This window comes from Calonectris borealis, chromosome 15 (genome assembly GCF_964195595.1).
Source record: "Calonectris borealis chromosome 15, bCalBor7.hap1.2, whole genome shotgun sequence".
NCBI classification, from domain to species: Eukaryota; Metazoa; Chordata; class Aves; order Procellariiformes; family Procellariidae; genus Calonectris; species Calonectris borealis.
This window is the reverse complement of record NC_134326.1, coordinates 10162227-10190203: the sequence shown is the minus strand read 5'-3', so window position 1 is coordinate 10190203 and position 27977 is coordinate 10162227. Positions and strand designations below refer to the sequence as shown.

The window sequence follows — 27977 nt, the reverse complement described above, 5'->3', positions numbered from 1 at the left end:
AGCCCAGGTCCCTCTGTGTAGATCTGGTGTGGATCATATTGACCTCTGTCTTTCCCCTCGCCTTGTCCTCTGTATCCCCTGTGCAAGTTGCAGGTGGACCAGGCAGGAGGATAGAGAAGGGAAGGAGAACTGTGTCTTCCACCCCATGAGCGGCTTTCACTTGCTCCTGCCCTTCCCGCCGCCCCGCAGGGTGCCAGGCTCAGCTCCCCGTTGGGTCTCTGCAGGTGCAGCCTGCCTTCCACAGCCGGAGAAGTGCACCTGGTCCGTGTGTTGAAATGCTCCAGGAGACGCAGAGCCTTCCCTTGCCGAAGAACGAACGTGAAATTCAGATCCCTTTCTTCTCAGGCTGGAGGGCTGTGGTACCTAATGCTGTGCGGTTCCCGCCCCAAAGCAAAGTTCGGAGGCCGTTCTGAGATGCCCAGAGGGGCACCGCAAAGCGCGGCCAGGCAGCGCTCCGGGAAAGGCCGGCGGCAGGCAGGGCGCGGGCCAGCCCCGAGTGCCTGCCCTGCCTCGGAAACGTCCGCTGGCGCAGAAGGCAGGGGCAAAGGGAAGAACCGAGGAGAGCAAGGATTTTAACAAAACCTCTTGGAAAGAAATCAGAATCTCAAGACCCCAGCTGGTTTCTGAAGCAGACAGGGAGCAGGCAGCGTGGTGAGATGAACCAACTGAAACTTAAAATTAAGTGCATTTTAACAAAGGGTGGATTCACCACTGCTGCGATATGCTGACACAGCTAAGTTGTAGCAGAAACTGGGGGCTGGATATTCTGTGAACTGAGGACTCTGCAGAAAATAATCTGGGGTACCTACGAGGAGGAACAGCAGTTCTCCAGCTTTGAAGATACCAAGATACAAATCTTTAAGCTCAGTATCCTGCTGAAGCAGCAACGATCTTAACCCTGCTGAATTCCCAAGATGGAGATACGAGTTCTCTAACCACGTTCGATGGAGCTCTCAGTAGAAAGCTCAGGGTCAAAAATGACACAGTGAATGAGGGCTGATAGGAAAACAAAAATTACACAGGAGCAAAACAGACTGGAAAAGGATGCCCTGCCTAGAAGACACGAGACCTTACTGAACTACTGACCTGAAGTTATATAACGTAACGTGAAACCACAAGAGCATCTCAACTCAAATCGGGAAATAATAATAATAATTTGAAGAAAACTATTATCTAGTCTTGAAAAGTTCCTTTTTAGACAAAGTTAAGGCACAGATTCTAATGCCTTAAAGCACTTACAAAATCAGATACTAAAAATATTTTCCTGATTCTTGCAATACCAGTGTGTTGCACTACTTCATGACAATTAGGATGAGAAGGAGACTAGCAAGATAGTCAGACAAACCATTTCTTTCATTGTCCAAGCACAAATAAAGATTTTAAATAAGTGGTGCAACTCAGACAAAGCATATCTGCTTAAAGAATGATTAAGGCATTAAGGACCAAAAGTGGTAAGGTTACCATATACATATATGGGAACAGAATCACTATGTTTTTCAAACCAGTTTTTTTCCAGCAACCTATCAAAATAATTATCGCTCTCCAAATCTTATTCAGCCTCAGTTAAAGCTATCTTTAGCATACCTGATTTGTCACACAGGGTAAAACTGAAATTATGGATGCAGAAAATTATTTCATATAGAAGCATATTCTTAATTTTGCCTTAGTAATGCACTGTAATGTACTTAAGAAACAGAATACATTTTGTAACTCTCAAAGCATATAGGAATATTTCAAAGACTTGCTTTCTAGTCTTGATCAGCTCAACAACATTGTGTTTATGATAGTGAACAATTATGTAGCAGATTTTTACTGGTAAACTTTGAAGCACCCCAGAAAGAAAGGTTTTCCTGATGGGAAAACAAAAGCAGTAGATATACAGTGACTTATCCAGAGTTATATAACTCAATAAATTAATAGTTCATGAACTGGAAAGTTGAACCCAGGCATCTGACTTCCACACTGATCATTTATCCCTGTGCCACACATGTGCCCGACGTATCACATATCTATACACATCGTTATTGTTGTTTCGCTCAAATGCCTGCAAATCCACAAAACGAAAATTGAGAGGAAAAGAGTGCATCATTCAAACCTTGGCAAGAGTGCGATGACGGGGGTAATAAGACACAGCAAATAGAAGGTGGGGTCTGAAAGCTGTTTCTCCATAATCCAGTAGGGGTTGGTGGGAGGGTTGCAGACCACGCAGGCGGCATTGTAGATCAGAGAGAAGACGAGGTAGAACACCACGCTGCCGATCATGGTTACCAAGTGGAACAGGGTCTGTAAGCAGAATGGCACAAAATGACAGTGATGCTTGTGAGACCCTGACTGTGGGTGTAAGACAGGAGGATACACAGACAGATTGGAAAGAACGTATCCCATAGTCCATGCTACTGAAAAGTGCAGTAGGAGAAATATCTGGAAATCAACTTACAGAACAACAGTGACAGTGAATACAGTTCTTTAAGAAAGACATCCTCATATATTGGAGTATGTAAAAATCATGTACTGTCCTGTCCAAAGGCACAGTAGAAGCAAATTCATGACGGTATCATCCTGCGGCTAATAATCAATTCTGGCACATTGTGAAGTCTCAGTGCATCTGTTACTTACTTTCTGCGACCCAGAATTCAGGTAAATGACTCTGAAAGACAATGCCATGTCTACACAGTATGCTATGTTCAGAAAGGAAAAACAGTCACGTGAACAGGACAGGTCAAACACATACCCACGTTTTCATTTCTAGGGCCTGGTGCAAGAGAATGGTCAGGAGGGAGATGGTATTGATGGGGTTTCCAAAGGAAAACACATCTATGTCAGAGTCCTTGTACGTCTAGAAAACAGGCAGATAGACTGTGATGAACCCTGACTATTCAGAAGTGAATTTTTCTATTTTTTAAGGAGGATAGGAGAATAAGAATATTAATGACCCCGGTACTTACCAAATAGGGGACAAAGAAGCAAATGAGGCTCTGATAGAAGGCATCCAACATTGTAATAATAAAAGTTGACAGCTTGTATATCTGCAGGAGTTTATAGATAACAGTCATTATGATGGGACACACATCTCTAGTCTGTCCTGCAGACAGAATTGCTGTCTGTTTTTCTTCCTTTCAGACTACTGATTATAGCTATCTGGTCTCCCTTCATGAGGAAATGCCTCCTGAGCAGCTGATTTAGACCAAAGGTTTATCTCTGAACTGGCATTTTCTCTGTGTTAACTAAAGACAGACCTTAGGAAGATTAGCCAGTCAGCTAAGGGTCTCAAAAGCTGAATGTCATGAATGCCCCATCCCTCCCCAAAGGACCTCATTCCTCAATTTCTTTTTCAATCAAAGCTCTTCTGAAAGCTATAGAATTGGTCAAAAATCCTTTCTGTTAAGGTTCTTTCCACTGAAATACCTATTTTGTGCCATTTTAATGTGACTACTTGCCATATTTAAACTTATCTAGTGACCTGTGGGGCCACAGCTCCCGTGGAGTGGGATGCATTATTGGAGTGACAGAAGGCTGGGCTCCTGTTGTTTCAATGCAGACAAAATGCCAAAGCAACAACAGTGACCTCTTCAAAATGGTAAAGAATATATATCTTTCGCGTATGTGTGAGGTCCAAGAGCTCCTAAGAAAAGGGATGGAAAGTCCTACAGAGAATCCTCAAATTCTGAACTCCCTTGCCTAGGTTTTTCAAAACATCATTAAACATGATGTGAACCAACAGAGCTCATCAGTGCTAAAAATCACAGAAGAATCAAAGTAAGTATTAGGAGAAAAAGGAGGAGAGAGAAGAATTCTTAAGTACCCTGCAATTTTGTGATTTAAAACTAAGGCCACTTCAAATTTTGCTCATTAACATTTTCATAATTTCCTGTTAAAAATGTTAAGGCAATTTGGGAATAAGTGCTACTGTACTGTATGTATATGCAAAACCAGGTATGCATGTCTGTATATGTGTGCTCCTCGCAAACATACAGAGATCAGATTGGTTCTCTAAATCTGACAGGCAAACTGAGGTAAAAACATAACATATTTCATGCATATTTTCTAAGTGTTACCATTACTGACTCTTCAAAGTAAGAGAAGTAAATAAATGAAACAGTTCATGCCTGGAACAGTCTAGATACCAAACTGTGACAAAATCCTTTATGTATTAACAGGCATATTTCTGAACCTGAGAGCAGAAAAAAAAACGTTGGGTTGTTTATTGATTTAAGGGTTTGCGTTTTCTTATCACTTTTTGCTGTAATCTTTTTAACAAGCTTTTCTTCTTCAGTAGATTGAGACTGTTTGAAGCACCAAATCTGAGCAGAGTTTAATCAGGGACCAGCTAAACTATTTTACCCTCACTCATTACATTTCTCATCCTGTTTTATTTATTTCTCCCTATGCCTTCACTAAGAAATTTTCTATATATATGGTGTGTACATATATACACACACACACACACATATTTGCTCCATCATCTCTTCTTCAGATCAGAAACACCAAACACAGGGCTGATTCACTAGCCCATCACTTTACTTATTATAATGCAGCATGCTGGTACCAAACTGGATTGCTCCATATATTTAATGGCAGAATAAACCTTCCCATTTTACATCTTCCAACTATGACCAAGCACCCAGCCTCACTTCCAGGAAGCAACTTCAACCATATGTTCCTTACCAGTTCTTCTGACAGCTACAATTATGCCTTCTTTTAGTGGACATCAGTAAACTAGAAACCATAAAGGGATCATTTGGTTCCAATTAAGTCTAAACTCTTCACTTCATTCCCTCCTCACAAAACCAAAAAACCTGTGGTCCTTTGGCTTATCAAGCAGTTATTTCGGCAACCAAGACATACCTCTGAATTTTGTCCATTCTTGTACAACTCAGGCAAACCTAGAAGTGTTTCTGCAGAAACATCTCTATCCAGGACTCCAAAGAGAAGAGGGGGCATCGAGGTGAAGAAGAGATTGAAAAAAATCATGTGCCAGTAATCTATCATTGTGCTGCCCGAGAACCCACAGAAAAACTGGTACCAGAAGAGCAGGTTGACGTAGCTCTGTGGAGAAGCAAATGCAAACACAACACCCTGTTACAAGCTGAACTGTGGCTCCCCACATGCGCAGAAGCACATCCTTCACGCTGGTGGGATTTCATTACTCTTTGGGTTGCGTTAGTCGTGAAGGTGCACCTTTCATGTGGCCTCTCCTTTACGTCCTCTTCCTTTCCCCACACTGTTCCCTACTATTACAGCTGATCTGGACCCCTTAGTTTGCAATGCGTAGGTGGACTGTTTCTCATAGTTCCACCTAGGAGGTTTATGTAGTACATTGGTTATTAACAGAGTATCCCAAGAACACATTAGTTTGGTTAAAGGTACCATCAGTAGACAGCTCTGGACTTTATTCCATAAAGCAGTATATCTTAAGGGTCTACTTCAGTCTGATCCACTGTGATACAGCTTTTTAAAAGCCATTAGGTTTCTTTAAGAAAATATCAGAGAATAATGAAGTAAACTGTTCACATCTCCGAGCACCAGACTTTAAAATCCTTGTACAAACTGGTTGTCCATGCGGAATCAAGGGCCTTCTGCTCCCTAATGGTACTGGGGAGGTAATAGATCAGCAGCATCCCAGTCTGGAGAGCTACTTCTCATCGAAATAAATATCCTTTGAACTCGAAAAGGATGCCCAATCCTTTCCATTTCCACTACAAATTTTAACACTGATAAGAAGTAATCCTTATTCAAAATTATTTAAAAAAAAAAGATATTTTGAATTCTAAGTAAACAGTCTTTCATGCTTAGAGTGTATTTCATGTCAAATGGACTTGTTTGCACAGTCTTGTAAAAACTGTATTACTATCAGGTTTTCCACTTTACATTATTCTTCAATACACAGCTCATTTGCATATACATTAAATTTTTAATAAAAATGCCAGATATGACTTCATCATTACTTGCAAGTGGTTCCTATCAAATTAAATACAAAAATTCAGAGGTTTCACAGGCAAACAATTCTTAGTGCAGAGTCATCTTCTATATTCTAGCACTAATAATCTGCTCTTCCTTATGCAAATTTTATTTTGAGGCTCATGGGTATTATTAATAAAGTTTCTTGAACTAGCATATAAAAGTTAGTAAGCCTTGAGTCCTTTTTCCCTCTGGAATAAAGCTATTTCAAAATATATTTAGAACCCATATTTTCCTCAATGCTTTATGCAGCACATTACTAAGAGGGAGGTAGCATACTACAAACTTGCAAAGTAAAGAAACAGGAACTGTAGCTTCATGAAAAGTAAGAGAGTATAACCTGCAAAAAAGAAGAACAAAACACCCCCACCCCCCCCCCAGCCCTGGACTTAACTCTTGCTAGGATGAAAACTTCCAGAATTTTAATAATCTTACCACATTTTTGTAGAAAAAGTAAATCACCATCTTTGCTAGGCGAGCATAACACCAATGTCCATGGACAAGAAGCAGTTTTTTGAGATGCTTAAATCGGGATATTGCAAAGTCACTAGCCATCACAGCCTTTGGTAAAAAGAATAGAAGTTAATTTACAATAGATCTTTTTCCCACCCAATATGATGAAATTTGAACATGGACATTGAAATGATTTCCTACTATTGAATATTGTAAGAAAAAAAAAAAAACCCTTGAGAAAATACTTGGAACTTTCTATCTCTGCAGAACTCTCCATCTTAGGAGAATGAGGAAGGGGGATGTACGGGAAAGAATTTGGGGCAGAAAACACTGAAAGAGAATCAACAAAACCTGGAAATTATATAGCACAGATGATTCAGAAACCAGATGCTAACCTAACACTGGACAGGCATCTGCTAATTTTCCAGGCTTGTGAGCAAACACACATTTGTCCATGCATGCTAATTGTTGGCTCGAAACACTTTTTTGGCTGGACCCATAATTACGAACTGCATATTAATTTATGACAGTACTGATGCCAACTTGCATTTTTAAGATGGCACTCAAGAGTATAGAGCTGCTATGAAACTTATTAAGCAGCAAGAGACCATGTGACAAAAGAGGAAAGGAAATAAATTGAAGGGATACCTGCATGCCTTCTTGGCCAGATATTCCAATTCCAACATCAGCTGCTTGAATCATACTTACATCATTTGCACCATCACCTAGAATGGGAAGACAGGAGGGAGCAATAACAAAGGCTATTCTGTACTACCATGCATCTTAATTAGGGTAACTGATACTCAGCATCAAGCAATCATGACCTCTAGGCTCTGATCTTGGTTGGAACATCCTCCTTCTCAGGAGACCTGGCTCCACCAGGGCTAAGCCCGACATTGGGATTAGCTGGGTGGTGGCATGGACACCCCGACACCATCTACATCTGCATTGTTTTGTATGTTTCTGCTTGGTGAACTCCATATGCTCAGCAGCATGCTTTGCAGCACCCTACTTCACTGAATTCTCCAAATAATTCTCCAAATTATTAACTTTGATTGCAGTTGACAATGTAACAAGCCAATTTCAGGAGTTATTCTGCGCATTTCAGCTTGCAGCAACGTGTTAAATACATAACCAAATTTCAATGGAAAGAACAGCCATGGTTGTTGCCTGCAATGTGGAGATTGCGATTTAGGTTAGCTGGTAAAGCAAAATAAATGAAGCGGAAGGCTGAAAGCTTATATTTTGAACTCTAAGGCAAAGCAAGAAATTTTAAAATACATCAGACTCTTCCTTTTCTGTTTGGTCCACAGAGGTGTATTTTTTAGTTTTAAGTCATAAAAATCAATTCTGCAAGGATTTTAGTGGGATCACTTACCAAAAGTGAGGCAGGAAACTCAAAGCATTTCACATTATTTGGAGGTAAAAAGCGAATAAGTCAGTGCTTAACGCCACTCTGGGGATAGTTCTGTTTTCACCAGTTGGGAAAATCTGACAGGAAAAGGGCTTTATGAAAAGACAAACCAGTGACTGCTATTGACTGCTTTCCACGGCCAAAGCATGGAAATTCTGGAGGGAATGCGTACATATGTTTGTACTGGTGTGCATGAAAGGGTCTGCTGGGAGATTCTGAATTTGGAGTGCCTTCATCTTGTTTAAATGGGGGCCAGATTTGCTCATTGAAAGCTGAAGAAGGACTTTTATCTGGTTTTTGATCACGAAAGACTATTCAATGCTATTTTCCCACTGTATCTATCTGAGGCACAAGAAATAGCTCATACAATATATTCCATACATTGCCATAACTCATAAAGAAAGAACCTGCTTCCCCCTTTCTCTTGTGAGACTCAGAATGGAGGTACCTATCGACAGGGTCATCACTTTAAGCTGTCTCCGGACGAGCTTGACCACCATGCTCTTCTGAAGAGGGGTGGAACGGCAGCACAGCACCGAGCGGCAGTGCTTTGTCAGCGCCAGGAACTTCTCCTCCAGGCCCCCCTGGAAGATGACGTTCAGCGTCCGTCCATCAATCACCAGTCCGAACTCGGGACTGGGGGCCTCAGAGGCTGAGAAAGATGTTGGGATAATGCCAAAAAACTTCCTCTGTGGTTTTTCAACCTCATAATTCTTCCTCACCTCTTCCAAGGTTAAATTCAAGACAGATTCACATGTTTCCTGTGAGAAAACAGAAGTGGTTCTAGAAATAGTAAAGGGAGATGGAGACACTGTGCATCTTACAGCTAGTTAACTGTAGTAAGGAATTATTTTAAAAGAAAAGAAAATAATCTTCACATCAGGAGGATATATTTGTCTTTGCAGTGCTGAGAGTACAGAAATATAAAAAAAAATCCTTTTTTTCTAGAGGAGATTTTAAACATCTAGTTCTGATACAAATGATGTGAGATATTGCAGCATTTGCTTCCCTCAGAAATAGAGAAACAAGAGGTCCAGATTTTCAAAATTATGCAGTAACTTTGACAGTTTGGCCTTTTCTAGGTCACAAATCAGGTGTATGTCACAGTTAAGGACAGAAATAAAGCTTCATATTTCTCAGCACTGTGTCTCAAACACAAACTAAGTCTTTCCCTCTTAGCAAATTTGCCTCAATTTGGACCAAAGTCCCTTTTCAGATGCAAACAACTGGAATTGACTTAGTATCAAATACAAACAGATTTAAGGGGAGCACTTTTATCTCTCCCATACAGATCTCTTAAATTGGCACACCGCTGTCAGAGAAGACCTAGAATGATCTAGAAGTTATTTTGCTGCCTGTTAGTACTAAAAGTCCTCCTTCTGTGGCATGGCACTGAATATCTGAGGAGCTGTTCACTCCCTTTTCTACCTTTTCTGTCAACTTTATTGAGTGATGATTCAGTTCTAAAATGTTATTTTCACTTTATGTTGCATAAGGTACATGTGTAGGATGTTTGCAAGATTTAAATTACACTTAAGTGGGAGGCTCTGGAATCAAATGTACCTCTGACATCTAATAAAAAGCAGCATGTAGCCTGCACACTGAAAACTTCTAAAAAATATTGAAGAAGCGTCATCTTTCTGTGAACAAACCCAAAATTGTAGTGGAAATTCCTGGTTTGTCTTGGCTTGCCTTTTGAAATGAATCCCTCAAACTACCTACTGGTGTTGCTTCTTCTTGGAAGATATTTAATTTTCAGTGTTTGAATAAGCTGCTGGGCTCAGGGGGAAAGAGAGTCCCTTCCCACGGAAGGCAGTTCAAGGGCCAACATTGGCAAAATTAATGGGTTAAACACTCTCTATGCATTATTTGCTTTCCCCCGCTGCTGCCATTGGGAGACCCTTTCAGAAGCAGTGTCCTCGGCTTCATTTTGAAAGGGAGGGAGCTAATTCTTATTGTGGAGCAACTTCGGTGCCTGCTGAACCACACGTACTCACACAAGCACCCATACGTGTGCAGCCTGCATCTGAGCCTGCATCGAGGGCCACATCGGGTGCTACGGGTAAGCGCACGCGCCTGGGTTTCCTGGAGCCAGGGTGGTCCCGCCTGCAGCATCACTTCTCTGACAGAAACCATCTTCTAATTTCCATCCTAAATATATTCATTCTGCCTTCCGTTAAAGCAGATATGCGTATCAAATGAAATTACACATTGAAGCAAGGAATGTATTCCGTGCCAAATTCCGTATCATCTTTGCGTGTTTCCCTATTTCCATGACATTAAAAGACAGAGACATTTGCATAGGATTTCATTCTTGTTATGAGAGCTACTAACTGCAGACAAAAGCAGTTAGAAAGTAGGCCACCTAACTGCTCTATACAATCGCCTATCGCAAGAAAAACAGTCAGTATTTTAACTGTATTTAATTAATCCTCACAATAGCTTTACAGAGAAAGGCAAGCTTGTATCTGTAACCCCTCTTCCGTGGGGAGAAAAACTGAGACCCGTGACTTGCCTGGTCGCAGAAAGAAGCCTTGCCTTCCCTCCTCCTCCTCCTCTCTACCCGCGGCAAGGCTCGTCTCACGGTAACGCCTGCTCCTGCCGAGTGTGGGCCAGGAGCGGACCTGCGCAGCAGGGACAGCGCAGCACACGGGGAAAAGGGCAGCGGCTGCTGCCTGGGGCACCGGGGCGGCACGGGGGGCTGTGCGGGAAGTGAGAGGTCACTAGGAGGAAAACAAGGAAGAGGGCAGCACAGCTGGCATTTTGGACCCTGTTTTTGGGCTTTAGGAATGGTCAGGGCTGACTTCTCCTCAGCAAAGGGGTCTGGTTTAGCTGTAATGCCTGAACTTGCTCTCCCCTAAATCCGTCTCACAAAGCCACCTGTCCCGCCAGGATGGGGATGAGACGCCAGGCCGTGCATAGCAGTGGCCATCCTGCGTTCCGAAAGCGAGGCAAGGTTTTCCTGGTACCCTACTTACGTGGCTTCACAGTCTGCAAAAGCCAAGGTTGCTTTTCTAAAGCCTTTTGCTTTCACCATCCTTAATGGCATTTACCTCTTTGAAAGTTCGGACTCTATTTTTGCTCTTCCATTCAGACGGTTTCAGGAATAGCCACGGATTGCACCACAGATTGTTGACTGTATTTTAGTGAGTCACAGGAGCTGACAGATGCGCCCTTGAAGTGATTATCCTCATTTTGGAATATGTTTGCTGTGCCTACTCCCTGACCTTCTTATTGCCCATGGAAATTCAGGGAATATCTGTGCACACCAGTACGTGCGCCACCATGGAATGTCAAGAAAGTGACTGTGTTTTTAACCGGCCCACAAGAACTATATTTAGGTTTCCAAGATGGTGAAATGCTGCTTACACAAAAAGATACTGGATTAAATTGTTCACTAATGAATTTCTGATTAAGCCTAATCCTATTAAGGAACATGCAACTAGAAAGTTCTGAATTTAATTAAATCTACACCTGCATACTTTTTCCAGACTGATTCGTACAGTACTTTCCAAATGTCTTCCTACAGATATCACCTGGAGTTAAAATAACATTGTAAGTGAAATTTCCATTGCAAGGTGAAAAGCCAGATAACAATATTGTTAAGGAATTGTGCACTTAAACTGCATATTTCCTTCTTTCTAAAGCTCACTATTCAGGTAATTTTTTTTAAAGAATATTTTCATTTGGAAAAATAATTGTATTTTAATTGAATAAAACTCTACATAACTGTCTTGTGTTCCAATTCATCCTGTTACATGTGGTCTGAAGAGTTTCTGGCCTAATGCTGCTACGTGGGTTTTTGGTCGGCTGTTTTCTTGTGTTGAATGCAGCCTAAAGCAAAACAGTGCTAAGCTGCAAGACACAAAGAAAGGGAAAGATAGCAAATTCTGTGCATCTCTCTGTACTCACCTTATTTTCAGTGTTAATGGTGAAGACAGTGTCTCTTTGGTTCAGGAGTTTGCAGGAATATGCAATGTTTACTGCTGTTTCCTGTTTGTCTCCTGTCAAGACCCAGATTTGTATCCCAGCTTCTCGAAGAGCCGCAATAGTGTCAGGCACTCTATCTTGCAGCCGATCTTCAATCCCTGTTGCTCCTGGGCAAACAGGAAAAGAAGAAATGAACTAGTTTTCTTTCATTTGGAAATCATGTTGCTACCTTCTTTTTTAAGAAAAGGTCTTTGACTTCCAATCGTGATCCTGAATTTATCAAGAGCTGAGCCAAGGAAGTGTTCAGCAAATAAACACACGGGCACAAGATCTGCATTTGGATTAAGATCTGAATGTGTCAGCAATCAAGTTCTGGTTCTTCATTTTGCTCATTGCTAGAACAATGCACTTCATTTCTTCTTAATAATGCAAAATGACAATGTACTGGCAGAGGAATCACACCATATGCATTTTTAAAGTACCGCATTAAGTCCCATCAAAGCAACCAGAAAAGATGAACTTTGAGTATTTAAATGAGTGCTATCCCTATTGTCAAGTTAGATGCTTCACCCATCAAAGGGAGAAGAAACAGTACAGTGAGGTTTCTTTTTGAAAATACGCAAACTTAGAAGCAATGCCAACACTCAACCTGATGGTAAATCACCATCTGAATGTTACAATACTCCTCCTCTTATCTCTTCCACTAGAGGTCAGTTTGACGATGCTGTAACTGTGATACATTAAAGATAGATATTGATTTAAGCTGAAAGAACACTTTTTGTGAAATAAAGTATGAAAGCACACAGAGCCTTAAGAGTTGGCAAAGGTAGCAGATTCTGACAAGTTCTACATTGCCTCTTATGCGGTTCTGCTTATGGCATTTACTGTTATTACTCTAATTTTTTAAATCACTGCAGAGATTATGAGAAGCCATAATGCTAATAGCTTGCAATCACAGAAATTCAGGATAACGAAGTATGGGCACAGATTGTATTCACAGAAAGATGAGACTGAGACGACTCTGAAAATCAAAGTCTTAAAGAACAAAATGTTTGGAAACAAAATAGAAAAGAAAGCACTGAAGTGCTCTGTAATTTAACAGAATGGTGGTGTTAGATACGACAGTGATGGATGATGCACAAGTGCCAATGAATTTAAGTTTTAACATGAAATGTCCTTTTACAAAGTGCAGAAAGCAAACATGACAATGCAACAACAGCAGGAATTCACTGTCAAAAATGCCTATGTGTGGACAGCAGTTTAAGTTACTGGTTTTATAATACAGTTTAATTACCAAAATTCCCTTGGAATTTGTGCTCAAAACTGAACTTAATTTATGCTATTTTATAGGTTTATCTAAGGACACAGACACATGATTGAGTTATGGGAACTTCATTATCTACTGTGTTAGCTGAGCCGCAGTAACCGCTGATGTACATCTTCTTTGCTCCTGGCACGTGATAGTTTCAGTACACTTTTTCAAAGTTACTGCAGCTCAAAATGCACGAGAACTTGTTTAGACACTGTCATTGGTCTGTATACCCTAGTCCTGAGATTTCCAAACCTCAGAGGAAGACTTTTTGATATAAATTAGTATAAGCTGTTGTCTGTCTGATTGCCAAGAATATCACAGGAGAGCAAGTGATGCTTCACGCAATGACGATTCTTATTTTTAGCTACCCAGCAAGGTGAGTTTGGTCTCCAGATGCTGCGCTGTCTCCATTAACAACTCATCTCTGTTGTCAATAGCAGCTTCTGCCTCCCGACGAAAATTGGCCCATTTTTGAAAGTCATCTTCATTCAAGACCTGCATAACACAATTTAAACAGAACTCATTTTAAATTTAAATAAGAAAAGAATGCCAACATTCTGGATCACAGAGACTTAACTCGTGTTCAGGCTGGTAAAGTACTGTGTCAACTTCAAAATAACACAAACTTTTCCAAGAGAAGACTACAAGAACTAGTAGTAATTAGAAAAATAGGCCTGTTTTCCTGTTTGTATAAATGGCCTATAGCTGAGACTTAAAAACATGACCTAGAGAAACCCTTGATCACACAGCCCTTAGTTGGGACTCTGAACTGGAACACACAGTTTCTGAAGGTTGCTCTACATTTCTCCAGAGCTTGAATATGACCTATCTGTTGCACATAGACAACTTCTGTATTAAAGTATCAGGCTAAGATGTACCATCCCAGGCTGAGGGCAAGATTTTTGAAAGCCGAATGCCAAGCAAAACAGAAAAAGGTTGGCTTTCCTGTGGACTTTTTATTTCTTGCTTGGAATCACTGTAGAGAAGGTCAGCTAGAGTTACCATAAGAAAAACGGACATGGATGTTTTGAGGCTGATCAAAAATCCATTATCTGCTCACACTGAGGAAGAAGAGGAAAAAAAGACTGCAGAGCAATCAAATAGAGGGACAAAAAGATGGACTGTATCTGGCTTGTTCTCTGAAGCAGAAAGAATGATAACCATTACATAAATCTATTGACATGTACAGAGCAAAGCTGTAAACAATATTAGGCTAATGCCCTCCTACCTTCTTAGCTATGCACAGAGTTCGTAGGCCATCACGGGCATAGTAGTCCAGATGCTTTTGTGTTTTTTCTTTTATTCTTTTCATTCTCTTCTCTGCACTAATGTCAGCTATGAAATACAAGGAAAAGACTCCGTATTTTAAGCACAGATCATTTCAGACCTAATGGTCTAAGATTAAAAAAGAGTGGGCATTAGAGAAAACTGGATTCCAGTATAATAGCAATTCTTTTAAAAGCTCAAAAGTGTTGGCTGTGCATAAGCTGAAAGCTTGCTAAATGTCCTGGTTTCCTTTAAGATAACATTACTTGGTTTTTTTTGTTTGTTTGTTTGTTAATGTTATAGCACTCGTGCTGACAAGCTGAAATACAATGGTCAGGCCCTTATGACAGTGTTATTGCAGAGTACACAATCCACATGGGTTAGCGCCGTCAGTGAATTTTAATTAGTCCATTCCATATTCTAAGCACTACTCGGGTTAAATAAATACCTCAGTTCTGATCTGCAGGGATGACACTAGAGAAAGCTTATTCTTTTTTTGTACTTCTAATGCCCAGATATAATATTTCATGCAGAAAAGAGCACTGCAAACTTCTTGTGCTTCTTTATAGAGACACAACAGAAATAGCTCATTGGTTAATTACCTTTGGCAGAGTCCTCCAGCAAGTCCATTATAACAGAGTCAGCTCCTTTTGTGTAGACAACAATCTCCTTGGTTAGAGGGTGTCTCACCACTACAGACATCCTTTTCCTTACCGAGTCAAATCCCAAAGTGTAGAGAATATCGAAAGTCAGGAGTGTGCCTTGTGGCAACCGTACAGTCACCTGTTCAGGAGTTCGGGACACTAAAGTAAAGCTATATGCCTGGGCAGCATAGACAAGCGCTGCCTCATCTGGGCTCTCAGCCTCATAACAAAAGTCTGTTGGCAGAGAACTGTTAGTCACGGATTTAAAAACCTCATCCAAGGAAGCACTACCAATATCTGTGCTGCCCTTGCCCTGCAGCTTGTCACCTCTACCGCTGGCACAGCAGTCGTCGTCATTGTCACAGCAATCCAGCGCAGCAAGATGCTCCTTGGTGTTCTTTGCACTGAAGCTAGCGCCCAGGTCTGAACTCGACTGAGATGATGAAAAAGACTGACTAAGGCTCGCTAATTTTAGCCGTTGAAATATCTGATGAATCTTCTCCAGGGTGATTCCTGAAGGTTTTATTGGTGGTGGGACTGTGACCTAGAAATATGAGAAAACCTACGGTTAAAAATAAATAAATGTGAACTACAAGATACTTTTCAAAATCTCAATATATTTTTCTGTATCTAAACGGTGATAATTAGAAAAGCAACTTTTTTTTTTTTTCCTATTTAACTGTGGTGGGGGAGTTCAGTAAAGAAGTCATAAGTGAGTTGGCATCCAAATTTGATGATGATTTGTATCTCTACCTCTGAAGCAGAGATGGAATCAAGCCCCCCCTTGTAGTTCTGTCAATGGCCTGGGAGATTAAAGAAAACCCAGTATATTCAACATACTTCTTACAGTATATATAAGATAAAATCTAAAAGAAAAAGTGCAGATACTGTGGTAGCCATAACTATTCATCAAACATAAAAAGCCATGTTAGGAAGGGGTATACACAGGCAGTGAAACAGTAGATATTACACAAAAGGTAAAAGAACTGGAGGAGAACTCCCAAGCAAACTATTTTTCACCATTTCAGGTTTCACTGACCTCTGCTCTATGTTGTTAAATGGAAGCATAATCAATTTTCCTTATATAATTAAAGTTGGATTACCCTTTGTCTTGGCTCGGTAGCTGTGGAGACCAGCACTGTATTACAGATGGCAAGGGCAAGAAAAAAGTCAATAAGAGATGTGGAAGTCTTCATATGTATAAAAGGAGAAAGATTTTCAGTCTGGAGTGCAGCTTCTCTCACTCGCCTCAGCAGCCTGCTATCAGGAGTCACATCCTTTTCCTGGAAGAGAAGTTACTTAATGAGCATTATTCCCATTTACCCTTGTCCCCAAGGAAGAACAATCAACTTGATAGTTTCCTCTTGCCTCTTATTGAATTTACACCTAGAATTATGTAAGGTAAAATGCCTTTTGTACTTAACATCTAGGGGAAAAAAGGAAACATTTCTAAAAGCTGCATAACTAGATAATTAGAAGGAAATGAATCTTAAAATAGAAGATGATTTCAGAATTCTATTTCTTTTGAGACCTACTAGAAATCAAGAATAATCTATCCTGTATCCCCAAATGTTGAAACTGCTGACTACTGAATTAAAGTGCGTTCCAGATGGAAGTGGATTTGGGATCTCCCATTTCAGTGTGGAAGCTGATTGTTGTTTCAACAGAGAATACGTTGTGCTTATGGCTTGGTTACAGCAATATCACTTTTTGTTTCCAGAGTCATTTTGCTTTGCACCCAGAGAAGGAAGCTGTCTCAAACTGTTCTTCCTCAGTTTTTACAATAAATAAATACATACTTCACTTGTTCCTGAAACGTTACTGTAATTTTACTACCACATTCTTTCTAATCAAACGTAAATTTGCAAGCCAAACTACTTAACAATGTCACTTACCTACAGTTTAATCTGATGTAGGGCTATGGGAGTATTACTTTTAATGGAAATTTCATGTTAGAAGAGTCTGGTTCGGATTTAATTCAGGGCCATATTTAACAAGAGCTTCCAAATTTAAAAGACACCTTCCTGTGAGCCAACACTTATGGATGCCTTCTTTAAGGAACTGCCAAAGTGATTTAGCTGCTTTCTAGTTCATCTCAGCTATTACCCTCTCCTCCTTCAATCTGGCACAGTTTTTCTAAGTTCCCTAAATATGCAGCAGAAGTCAACCAACCACCTTCACGGCTGTGTTGTGCTGAGCTGAATATGTTGCATTGTAACTCCTGCTTGCTAAAGTGAATAGCGGTTCTTAAATCATCCTAATAATTGCAGATAAATCTACTGCTCATTTTGCAGCACAGAGCTCACTTGAAATCCAAAGATGGAACAAGGTTTTGTGCTTTCTCTGCTGCAGGAGGCTCTGGTTTCTCTGGCTCAGTGTTTCCATGCTTTTTTGTTTCACGTGTGGGGAAATGTTTTAAATATAGATGCAGTCCTTTCTCTAGCAAACTGATACATGCTGAGGACAAGTCTGATTTTTTAGTTTGATTTTTAAAAGGTATCAGAGGCTGAAAAGTTAAACCCGTCATTCTTTAGAAACCCTTTCACAATATTGTACTACAGCAGACAGTTACTGTGGGTAACTCTCTGTCTGTGGTCTATACTGTGCTTGCTACGTATAGCAATCCCAGATAGCTTAACTGGACAATTCCAATGAAGAACACACGTGCAGACACAACTCTCAAAACAGTTATGCTGGGAGTTATATTAAGTTCAAAACAAAAATGATTAGAAACTCATTGACTATTTGCCCAGCTTTTCATATAGTTTCGTCATGCATTGCCACAATTAGAATGAACCTCATGAACCACATTATTACACATGGATCTCAGCCTCTCCTATCCATCATCATCCTACCCAATTTCTTTTGCATCTATATCCTCAATATCTGCCAAAAATGACAATGCACTAGTAGGTATTCCACTTCAGCAGAAACTTTCTGAACTCACAATTTTCCTCTGGAAAAATAGAATATTGTCAGGTCAATTATGGCCTCAGCGACAGGTTTTAAAAACAAAATAATACAAAAATCAATATTTATCAGAAAAGTTTTTCTCATTTTCTTTTTCACATTCAGTGCAAACAGGGCTGACCTGAATTTCCAGCCTTATGGAACTTCAAGAGATAAAAATTCAGACAAACAAGTCTGTTCATTGACCAGCCTGAACATACATAAAAACAAAAAAAAAACAAAAAAAAGAAAATGAAATAAACCAGCACTAATGATGATGATCAGTTAAATGTACCACCTTTTCAACATTAGCAATTTTGTTAGTGAAAATGTTGATGATATAAAATGGCTAGTGCCTTTCAGTTTTTAAGATTTCCTCATGAATTTGATAGCATTTCTTCTACTCGATGGCACTAAAACCTGATGACAATAGGACAATTGAAATCTTCATGAAATGCTTCTAATAGCAAGCCACTATTTATTGGAATTATTAAATCTAGAAGGAAATGTGCTGTCACGATCTTAATTCATAAGAACACCTAAAGGTAGACAGAGTAAATGTTAATGCTCTATCTTGTTCCAAATTTACTTATCATTTTATATTTTTCCTACTCTTTTAAAGTTCCCTTAAGTCCTTCTGTCAACCATAGCTCTATCGTTTTATAATACATTATTTTATTTTTCTCTCTGGGAAGTTGCAGCAGCTACAAGGAACCAAACTGATAAACTATACTGGCATTGCCTCCTTTTGAGGTACCCAAAGAAACCAGTAAATTGGCCAATGCCGCCTTCTAGGTTCTAAAATGAGATGGTGTCCTCTAGTTGGGCTGAAGGCTGTCTCTCCAGAGGGCTAGACAGGCAGGATGAAAATCAGTTTCTGTTTTCACAGGAGGTGTGAAAGAACAGGTAAGTCTGTTATTTTTCCAATTGCATTAGATAAGATATGGACATGTCCATGAGCAGTGGATATTTTCTACCTGGACTTCAGTAAGGCCTTTGACACTGTCCCCTGTAAGATCCTCATAGACAAGCTGTTGATGTATGGGCTGGATAAGCAGGCAGTGAGGTGGACTGAAAACTGGCTGAATGGCCGGACCCAGAGAGTGGTGATCAGCAGTGCAAAGTCTAGTTGGAGGCCAGTGACTAGCGGTGTACCCCAGGGATCAATACTGGGTCCAGTCCTGTTTAACATGGGAGGAGTGGCTGATACACCAGAGGGTTGTGCTCTCATCCAGAGGGACTTCAACAGGCTGGAGAAATGAGCTGACAGGAACCTTATGAAGTTCAGCAAGGACAAGTACAAAGTCCTGCACCTAGGGAGGAACAACCCCAGGCACCAATATATGCTGGGGGCCACTCAGCTTGAAAGCAGCTTGGTAGAAAAGGACCTGGAGGTCCTGGTGGACACAGAGTTGAACACAGTAGTGTGCCCTTGCAGCAGAGGCGGCTAATGGTGTCCTGGGCTGCATTAGACAAAATATTGTGAACAGGTCAATGGAGGTGATCCTACCCCTCTGCTCAGCACTGGTGAGACCACACCTGGAGTACTGTGTCCGGTTCTGGGCTCCCCAGTACAACAGAGATATGGATGTACCGGATAGAGTCCAATGAAGGGCCATGAGTATAATTAAAGAACTGAAGCATCTCTTATATGAAGAAAGGTTGAGAGATCCACAATTGTTTAGCTCAGAGAAGAGAAGGCTGGGGGAGGATCTTATTAATGTATATAAATACCTGAACAGAGGTGCAAAAAGGACAGAGCCAGGCTGTTTCAGTGGTGTCCAGTGACAGGACAAGAGACAATGGGCACAAACTGAAACACAGGAGGTTCCATCTGAACCTCAGGAAACACTTTTTACTGTGAGGGTGACAGAGCACTGGCACAGGTTGCCCAGAGAGGTTGTGGAGCCACCATCCTTGGAGATATTAAAAAGCCATCTGGACGTGGTCCTGGGTAACTGGCTGTAGGTGAGCAGGGGAGTTGGACCAGATGACCTCTGGGGGTCCCTTCCCACCTCAACCATTCTGTGATTCTGTGATGTTTGTCTCCCTCCAGATTTCTCATAAATGTTTGTGAAGTGAATAAAGCAGTCACTATATTTATCCTGGGAGATTTCTGAAGTAAAGACTACACCGTTCTTCTTTCCTTTCCATTCCACATAAAACCTAAGACATACACAGACATTGCACATTTTTATGGTACCAATATAAACACTATAGACTTGGCAGCAAATCTCAACTATAAGTTTTCAGAGTAACTTGAATTTTTGTTCAAACAGATCTGTTCAGCTCAGTCTCTAATTTTCCAAGTTTAACTGTTAATCGGTAGGTCACTATCTCTTTGTATTTATGTTTAGTGAGAGTAGCAAGAGATATGATTGCTGACAATAAGCTTGGAATTTGCTTTTCCATTGTCAAAGATCTCGTCAAGCTCCTTCCCACTGAATCGACTTTGCCATTGAATTTTTGGAAGCTGTAACTGGAGATAGGATTCATCATTTCTGACGAACCGCATAAATTGTATGTAAGGAGGCTCCACAAGCTGCCGTGGATCATGAAGACTATGGACAAAAATATTGGAAGGGGCAAAAACAGAGGGTAAGCCCTGGGAGTTAGGCTCTGCATCATACCTATGTTACTTTTACTCCAGAAAAGACAAGCAATGCTATTTAGTTATTCTTCTAGGATCTGCAGGCTCCAGTGTAATTAACTTTATCAAATGCCATGAAAAACCCATCATCCTCATCTCTAACTCGGAGACGCACTGAGATGACCATGTTAATTGATAAGAGCGTCTCAGATTTCAGCAAAACATCAAAACTCGTCAAGCAGAGAACACTCTCATAAACAGGCAGGCTGAAATACGTTCTGTAGCTGCAAACCTTCTTAATTGCAGAACTGCTCAGAATGCTGAGACAAAGTTCAAACATGCTGATTCGCAGGCACAATCAATTACCACTGTACAAATGCACTTAAAATACCATATGCAACCTGCTTATCACGGATTCATGTAAGGCTGATTGAGAGTAAGTAAATTTTGTGATCGCTGCATAGATAATATTCCTTTAAAAACTGTTCACATATAAATTTGACATTTGTAAATGATTATCTTTTGTTTGGCACAGTTACTTTCCAATTAAACTCTTTACATTTTGTAGGAAACTATTACGTTAACGGCCCTCTTGCTTTAAAATGCTTTTCTTGGCAACAGTTCTGACATGCAGGTGCTCATAGCAGATGCTGTGCTAACCCTTCCCCAAAACCCACTGTGTCTTCTCAGCAGTGCAAAGTTCTTCAATTTTACTATTACCTGAGGCTACCAGTTTTCACGAATATTTTCATGCAGCTGGCACATCAACCCTTGGAAACTTGACATTTATTAAGAAAAAAGCCAACAGCAACAAATTGTACAATGCCAACTCCTGGCCTTTGGACTTTACATTGTTTATTATGTAAAGCAGTTTTTTTTTCCTCTTGCATTTTGTTGATCTGAAGAAGCTGAGTCTCACAATTTCATAGTGAGGACTGTGTTTGCCACTGAATACTTCAATACTTTTATTTTAACAGAGCCATTTATCCAGAAGGGTTCTGCAAGCCTTAAATTAATCAAGTCAAATAGGAATCTTTGTGTCTTCAATCACACATTGTTCAAAGACGGATTTTTCTTAAGAAACTTTGACTACTGAGATACACACCCACGATAATATCTGTATAACTGGAGTACTCAAGATGCTCCAAATTTGTAACAATCCAGATTTGTAACAAAGTACAAATGCATCGGACAAGGTGAATATAAGTTCAAAGGGCAGAAACCAGAGAGACAGAAAATTTTACTATTTATTAATAGGGAACTTATTAATAGGGAATTGGCTTGGCTGGTAAAGAAAGATACTACTATGCATCATTTGAAGGATATCAACATACAGGACAGCCTCTGGGCAACACCTAAGTGTCTCCGTTTTTCTACATCTTCATATTTGTCATAGAGGTTAAATGATTTATCCAGATGGAGTGACACCCATTAGCAGCTAAGGCTGGTTGTTTCCATGACAGCTTAATCTTCCTCTACAAAGGAGATGTTTGGTACTAGTTCCTCAGATGTTACGTTTACAGTGGAAAAAAAAATAACATGGCAGTTTATTTACAGAAGAAAGTCAAGAGACCTGGCAGTAAAAAACATAACTGGGGAAATATACTGGCAAGAAATTCCTTTATCACACTTCAAAAGCCATGACCCATGGGTTCTCAAAAACCCATGGAAAGGTTCTCAACATCGCATGAGGACTGGGCTGGAAAATGCTAGGATAACAACTGACAACCCCCCCATATTCCAAGAGGAGGAGAAGTACTGTCTGATATGTACTACATGACAGAGGAACTGAATGAGGCAAGTAAGATCTTATAATGCACTTAAACTACTTTGCCAAGAAGAATAACTGCAGAAAATAAAGTTCTGAGAATTCTGTATTTATTAGATTTTTTTTTTAAAAAAACAGGATTTGGGAGGGTTTTCCAGGCATTTAATTGCAATTGGAACTCTAATTTTGAACGTGTTCGACCTTTTCCTAGAGTCCATAAAAGCCTTTTCTGAAATGTCTGTTAAAAAACTTTCAAGAAGAAAAGAATAGCCTGACTGTAATTCGGTTGTGTTAGATTTCGGGAAGTTTCAGATCTAAAATTCAGCTGAGTCTAAGATTTTCCTAGAATTGCAATGAAGACATGTACTTCCAAGTCAGTACTCGAGGTGAGGCAGAGGCCACCTAGCTACTGAAGGGGGACAAGGCTCTTCAGCATCTTGCAGAGTTCAACATCTTGCACGGTTTAAGACCTTATTCTGATGAGCCCTTTTGGCCTAATTTATATTATCTTTGCGAGAAGTGCTGCTTTGCTGCTTTTTTTTTGCCTTGAAAAATGCATCATTTATCTTTTGACACACTAACAAACTCCCAGAACTGCTCCGGAGAGTGCCGCTTGGCGTGCACAGCGCAGGGCAGTGGCTGAACTTTGTTGAACAGAGATGAGACATTGCCGTGCTAGTAGAAGTAGTTTGTGGCTTTTTGAGCTATGTTCAAACTCAGACTTCAAACCCACACCCTCTTCCTGACCATCATCTTCTAGGAGGGCCTGTACCTCCTGTTTCTGCAAAGCCGGGCCCCAGACTCATGTCCCCAGGTCCCCTTGCACAATCCCAGCCCAGAATCCTCACCTCACTTTCCCTGGCAATTTAGTGTACCAGAACAGTACAAAGAGCTCATTCCCTTTGTGCAAAGTACCTCTTGCTGTTACGAACCACAGCCTCAATCCTTGAACCCCAAATTCATGTCTTCTCCTCCTATCAAGCAACCATCACAACACACTCACCTGTTCTGCTGCAGTCTTTGATACAAGGGCCAAGATTCCCAACCCTCCCCCCTGACTGCAGCCTGCACACTCTAAGCATGGACCCCAATGCTTTGTCTCCCCTTTCCCCCTCTTAGCTCCACCAGGGCTTGGATTTCTCCTGTTCATCTGTTGGCTTCCCATCACAAAATGCAATAGAAAGGAGAACTCCTTAAAATGTGTTAGCTCAGTCTGCTCGTACTCACAATGGTACTGCTGAATGCCACTTGAGACTGGTTGCTGTCACGACGACCGAGTGACCTGTTCCTTGTATGCCCCTGAAAATGAGCTCTAGCACTCTGGCACCTCCTTAAAGGTCTCATGGTCCTCTGCTTGTAAGTGGCTGGTCTCTCAATATTCATGGGAGGAAGAGTGAAGTGTTGAAGTTTTGCAAAGTCCTCATCATCTAAATCCAACTCTTTGTGGGTTTCCAGGCGCCTGGCTGTAAAAAGAGAAAATGAAACCTTACCTCTTATTCTGTTTGTTGCATTGCTCAGGAGGAATTCCTTGGTTGGTTAAAAATACTGAAACAAACTAAACCAAAGCCGAAACATCTCAAAAGCCAGGACCAGAAAACCTTCGCTATCCACTTCAGTTTCTGGCAACTCCCACTCTCCAATGTTTATTATTGCAAGAAAACAAAAATGCATTTTCAAAGCGAGCAGTCACTTTTGTGGACTTCTGCTAATGCTTGGTCTCTTTAGCTGCGCTTTGTAGTTGACTGGAACAGAAGACTGAAATATGGTAATTCACAAATTTGCTAATGTTTTCAGTCACAGAGCACAAACATCTTTTTGGCAGCTGCTTGCCAGCTTAATAAAATCCTTTGTACTATGTAGAGAGAGAAAGTAGTGACCAAGAACGGCCCTGAGTGAAACCCCCAGATTCCGAGCACCGAATGCCAAGACACTTCAGATACGGACTGCAGCTAGGGTCAACTCAAGAAAATGCATGGCCGTACCTTTCATATCACACAGAAGACTTTTGGACCCACTGAGTTTAATTACTACCTAATCTCAGTTTGTGAGCTTATAAAAGGTTGGCTGGCATTCATTTAGAAATGAAAGGGAAAATGTTCTTTTTGCACTCTCGAGTGGGTATTGAATGCAAAGCCTGAGACGCCTGCAAAGGGAACCAGAAAACCTTTCCCATCTGACTTCTGAATAATTTAAAACACCTTCACTTTTGTGAATCTTCGTAACAGGAGTCTCTCACAAAATGGAGACAAATCCACAAAGCTCTACATTCAGTCAGAGGGCTCAGTAGGTTTAAATATTAATATTTAAATTAATAATATTTAGTTGCTCAGAGAGAAAAGCAAGTATAAAAAAACTGTCTCTCACCATTTTCCTGATGTGAAAACTCAATTCCATCGACGGTACAGCGTCGGAATACCATTTTGTTTTCTGTTAGCGTCCCTGTTTTGTCTGAGAAGATATACTGGATTTGTCCAAGATCTTCAGTAATATTTAGGGCACGGCACTGTATGGGCAAATCTGCTTCTTCATCATACAGGTCAATGTCATTGTGAATTAAGAAGACTTGACCCAACTTGACTAACTCAATGGACACATAAAGAGAAATGGGGATTAAAACCTGAAAGAGAGATGAAGTTCTCAGTGAGGGGTGAGACAAGTCTTATCGCTTTCTGTCAGCAATGTCCTGGTACAGGTATACCAACAATGTTCAGCGAAACAGTTCTTCCTAGAGACATATTGTAGGACTGAACAATGATAGTTCAGTGGGAAGAAAAATCCTGCACACAAAAGCAATGGATAAACTGGGACAAGTGGCAAATTTAAGTCAAGATTCCTGGGTCTTTCAGAGGATGCTCTTACAAAGGACATTTTCTGGACTGAGGAGCATGCTTGCTCTTACCCTCCTGAAACTCTGAAAGGATGCACTAGCACAGACTAACTCTTAATGTAAAAAAGTTTCACAAGCAGTTGATTGCATGCAACACTTCCCACCCACTAGCTTCCCTGCCCTGAAATAACAACGAATTCTTAAAATGCACAAATATTCTGTTTCAGTAATGAAAATAATCCCCCTAAGGAATCTCTGAGCAGCTCTGAAAGTTATCTTCACATGTCATTCATGTTAAAGAAATTCTGTCCACTTAAATCTCAGCAGTTACATCAAGAAATCTGAAAAGTAAATGGGATTCTTTTCCGCATCCCATAAAATGTTCTCTCCCAATTAGTCTTAATCAGACTCAGATATATGAGTATCCTACTTCTAATTCAGCTTCTTTCCTAAACCAGCTGAACCATACTAGTTATTATTCCCCACTGGCAAAAATGATAACTTTTGTTTCACTGTTTTCCTGAGATATTAAGTGTCATTCTTATTTTGGAATTCTGGACATAAGCAGAAAAAAAAAAAAAAAGCTAACATTTGGATGTAAACATCCTCTTTATTGCATATGCTAGAGATTCTGGAGTTATTTAAAGATATAATACATGTCCTTCCTATCTATATCCTTGTGGGGTTTCAACAGCAAGAAAGAAAAATCTGCAGTTAGAAAATAAAAAAAAAAAAAGAAGATACATTATTTCACACTTGGATGATTTGAAACACTCCTAGCAAAATTTTCAAATAGGATTAAGAAGGTACTGCACAGCTATTAGTTGATATTAATTGTTCATTAGTGATTATATGCAATTTTGAATAGCTTCTTCCTTGGAGGTAACAGAGAGGTTTTTGTCTTTTACCTGCAACAGGATTATCATTGTCAAGAACATGTAGAAACCAGCAAGAACTGGAGACAGAAAATTGCCTTTCTCATCTGGGACATCATAAGGCGGATGCTCTGAGAAGTTTCCAGTCCAAATGCCATGCCCTGTAGGAATGATGTACAATATTGAAATACACTGAGCAGGAAGGTGATTGACAAAGCTTCTGAAATTTGCAGATATGGACTGCTATGATAATTAAAAAGAAAGACATTTCCAAAGCAACAGTCCCCCAGCAATGCTGTAAATCTATTGGAGAATGCAAAGTATATGCAGAGCTCTGTAGCACATGCATATAATTGATATGCTAGTAAGAAATGAGCAGGCATGGATACTTTTATTCACCTCTCCTTCAGCGGGTGTCCCCCAGGGCTCTTAGCTCTGCTCAGAGCTCTCCTCACTCTATGTCTTGCTGCTGAAGGACTCCACCTCTACCACCTATCTTCAAAAATCCTCAGTGCTGAAGACTCCCATTCCTCTTTCTAACAGAAAGAAACCTTATAAGCTTTATATAGACAAACTGAAATCTTTCTTATCCTTCCTGACCATTCTTGATTTCCATCTGTCTTTGTTAGAGTAGACAAACCCCCTGTAATTCAGCCTGGGCAGCTCATTTTTATGTTCCCTTCAATTAAGTCATACCCCAAAATTGCTTCTTCCCGTGTCTTAAATATCAGCAGATATCATTGCACTACTACAACAAAGCCTCCGGTTCAGGACTTACCAACATCCCATCACAATTACTTTACCACCTTTCATACTGCCCTTAGTGAAATAAACTTTGCTCAAGGATGTTAATAAATTTACAGCATCAGAAACTTCACACAGAGCTAGGACAAACAACTCGGTTTCCCTCATTGCATCATTGCTCCAGATGTCTTTTACCCGCCAAAAACCTCTGTTAGCCCACTTCTCATATCCAGCTCTGATAAAACTTCTATTAACACCAATTAAGCAAGCAGTTGTTTTGCAGCATCTGCCTACTAAAATGCTGCCAAAGGAATTCAAATTATTTCAGCAATACTTTCTGGCTGCTAGAGACCACAGTCACATCTGAGCAAGGACAACTATGCTCTACAAGCCACTTCTTACCCTAATTTTTCACTGTATACAAGAAAAATACTGACAACCAATCCACCAGTGATATTTCCTCCTAGAACCCTGCATTCAGGCAAGGTTGCAAAGCAACAACTCATGGTAGAGCTGCAGGACATTTTGAACGGATGAAAGCTAATGGACTTGTTACCATTTTACATGTTTCACTTAGACTTTTTTTTTTTTTTAACCTGAGCAGATAAGTTGTTTTTTAAATGCTGTTTTTTTCATCTGAGGCCACTTTAAACCTTAAATTAAAGGACTTTATTACACAAGGGCCCCTACACACCAGACAAAGACAAGTCTCTAAATCTACATGACAGCAGCCAGGGAACAATGAAAATAAAGTCTCTCTCTCTCTCTCACACAGAGCTTAGTTGTCAAACTGAAATCCCATTTCTGTGCCAAAAAAGCCCACTGCAGCATGAAGCAGCAAAATTAAAAAAGCAATTAAGTCAGTTCAATTGTTCATCTTTTTGGATGGTCCTTACTCCTAATAGTATCACACTGATGACTGGCTGGTGCGTCACATCGCATGCCTCCAGGACAGGTTCAGGAAAACTTGACAGGGCCACATGATTTGACTTTGTCACTACAAAACTAATTCAGAGCAGTAGCACTAAGCAAGTTATCACTGAGATGGAATCGATTAAAAAGGAAAGGGGCTTTGAACACAAAGCGCTCATGGGAGCCTCTGCTATCTCTTCAAAGCAGTGACCCATTCAAAAGTCAGCGGGCTTAAAATTTGGCCCTTTCCTTGGGGTTAGGAGATCGTATTAATCCTGACCTGCCTGGGACAGGTCGCAATCAGACCTGGACGGCAAGCAGGTGCTTACATGCAG

General features: G+C 40.5%; 1 protein-coding gene across 3 annotated transcripts in view; it reads right to left on the bottom strand.

Annotated features, from left to right (window-relative positions):
• ATP10B (ATPase phospholipid transporting 10B (putative)) overlaps nt 1-27977 on the bottom strand; it is a 56173-nt gene that overhangs the window by 3196 nt on the left and 25000 nt on the right. For 2 of the 3 annotated variants that reach the window (XM_075164132.1, XM_075164131.1), the window contains 15 exons: nt 26020-26147; nt 24649-24901; nt 23512-23747; nt 16081-16260; nt 14936-15521; nt 14296-14402; nt 13436-13562; nt 11738-11922; nt 8274-8586; nt 7060-7136; nt 6394-6519; nt 4846-5046; nt 2946-3026; nt 2732-2836; nt 2096-2283 (listed from right to left, as the gene is read on the bottom strand). In XM_075164132.1, coding sequence (XP_075020233.1) covers nt 2096-2283; nt 2732-2836; nt 2946-3026; nt 4846-5046; nt 6394-6519; nt 7060-7136; nt 8274-8586; nt 11738-11922; nt 13436-13562; nt 14296-14402; nt 14936-15521; nt 16081-16260; nt 23512-23747; nt 24649-24901; nt 26020-26147 — 2893 coding nt within the window. The remainder of the gene's footprint in view (nt 1-2095; nt 2284-2731; nt 2837-2945; nt 3027-4845; nt 5047-6393; nt 6520-7059; nt 7137-8273; nt 8587-11737; nt 11923-13435; nt 13563-14295; nt 14403-14935; nt 15522-16080; nt 16261-23511; nt 23748-24648; nt 24902-26019; nt 26148-27977) is intronic. The other variant, XM_075164133.1, reaches the window with a different exon arrangement.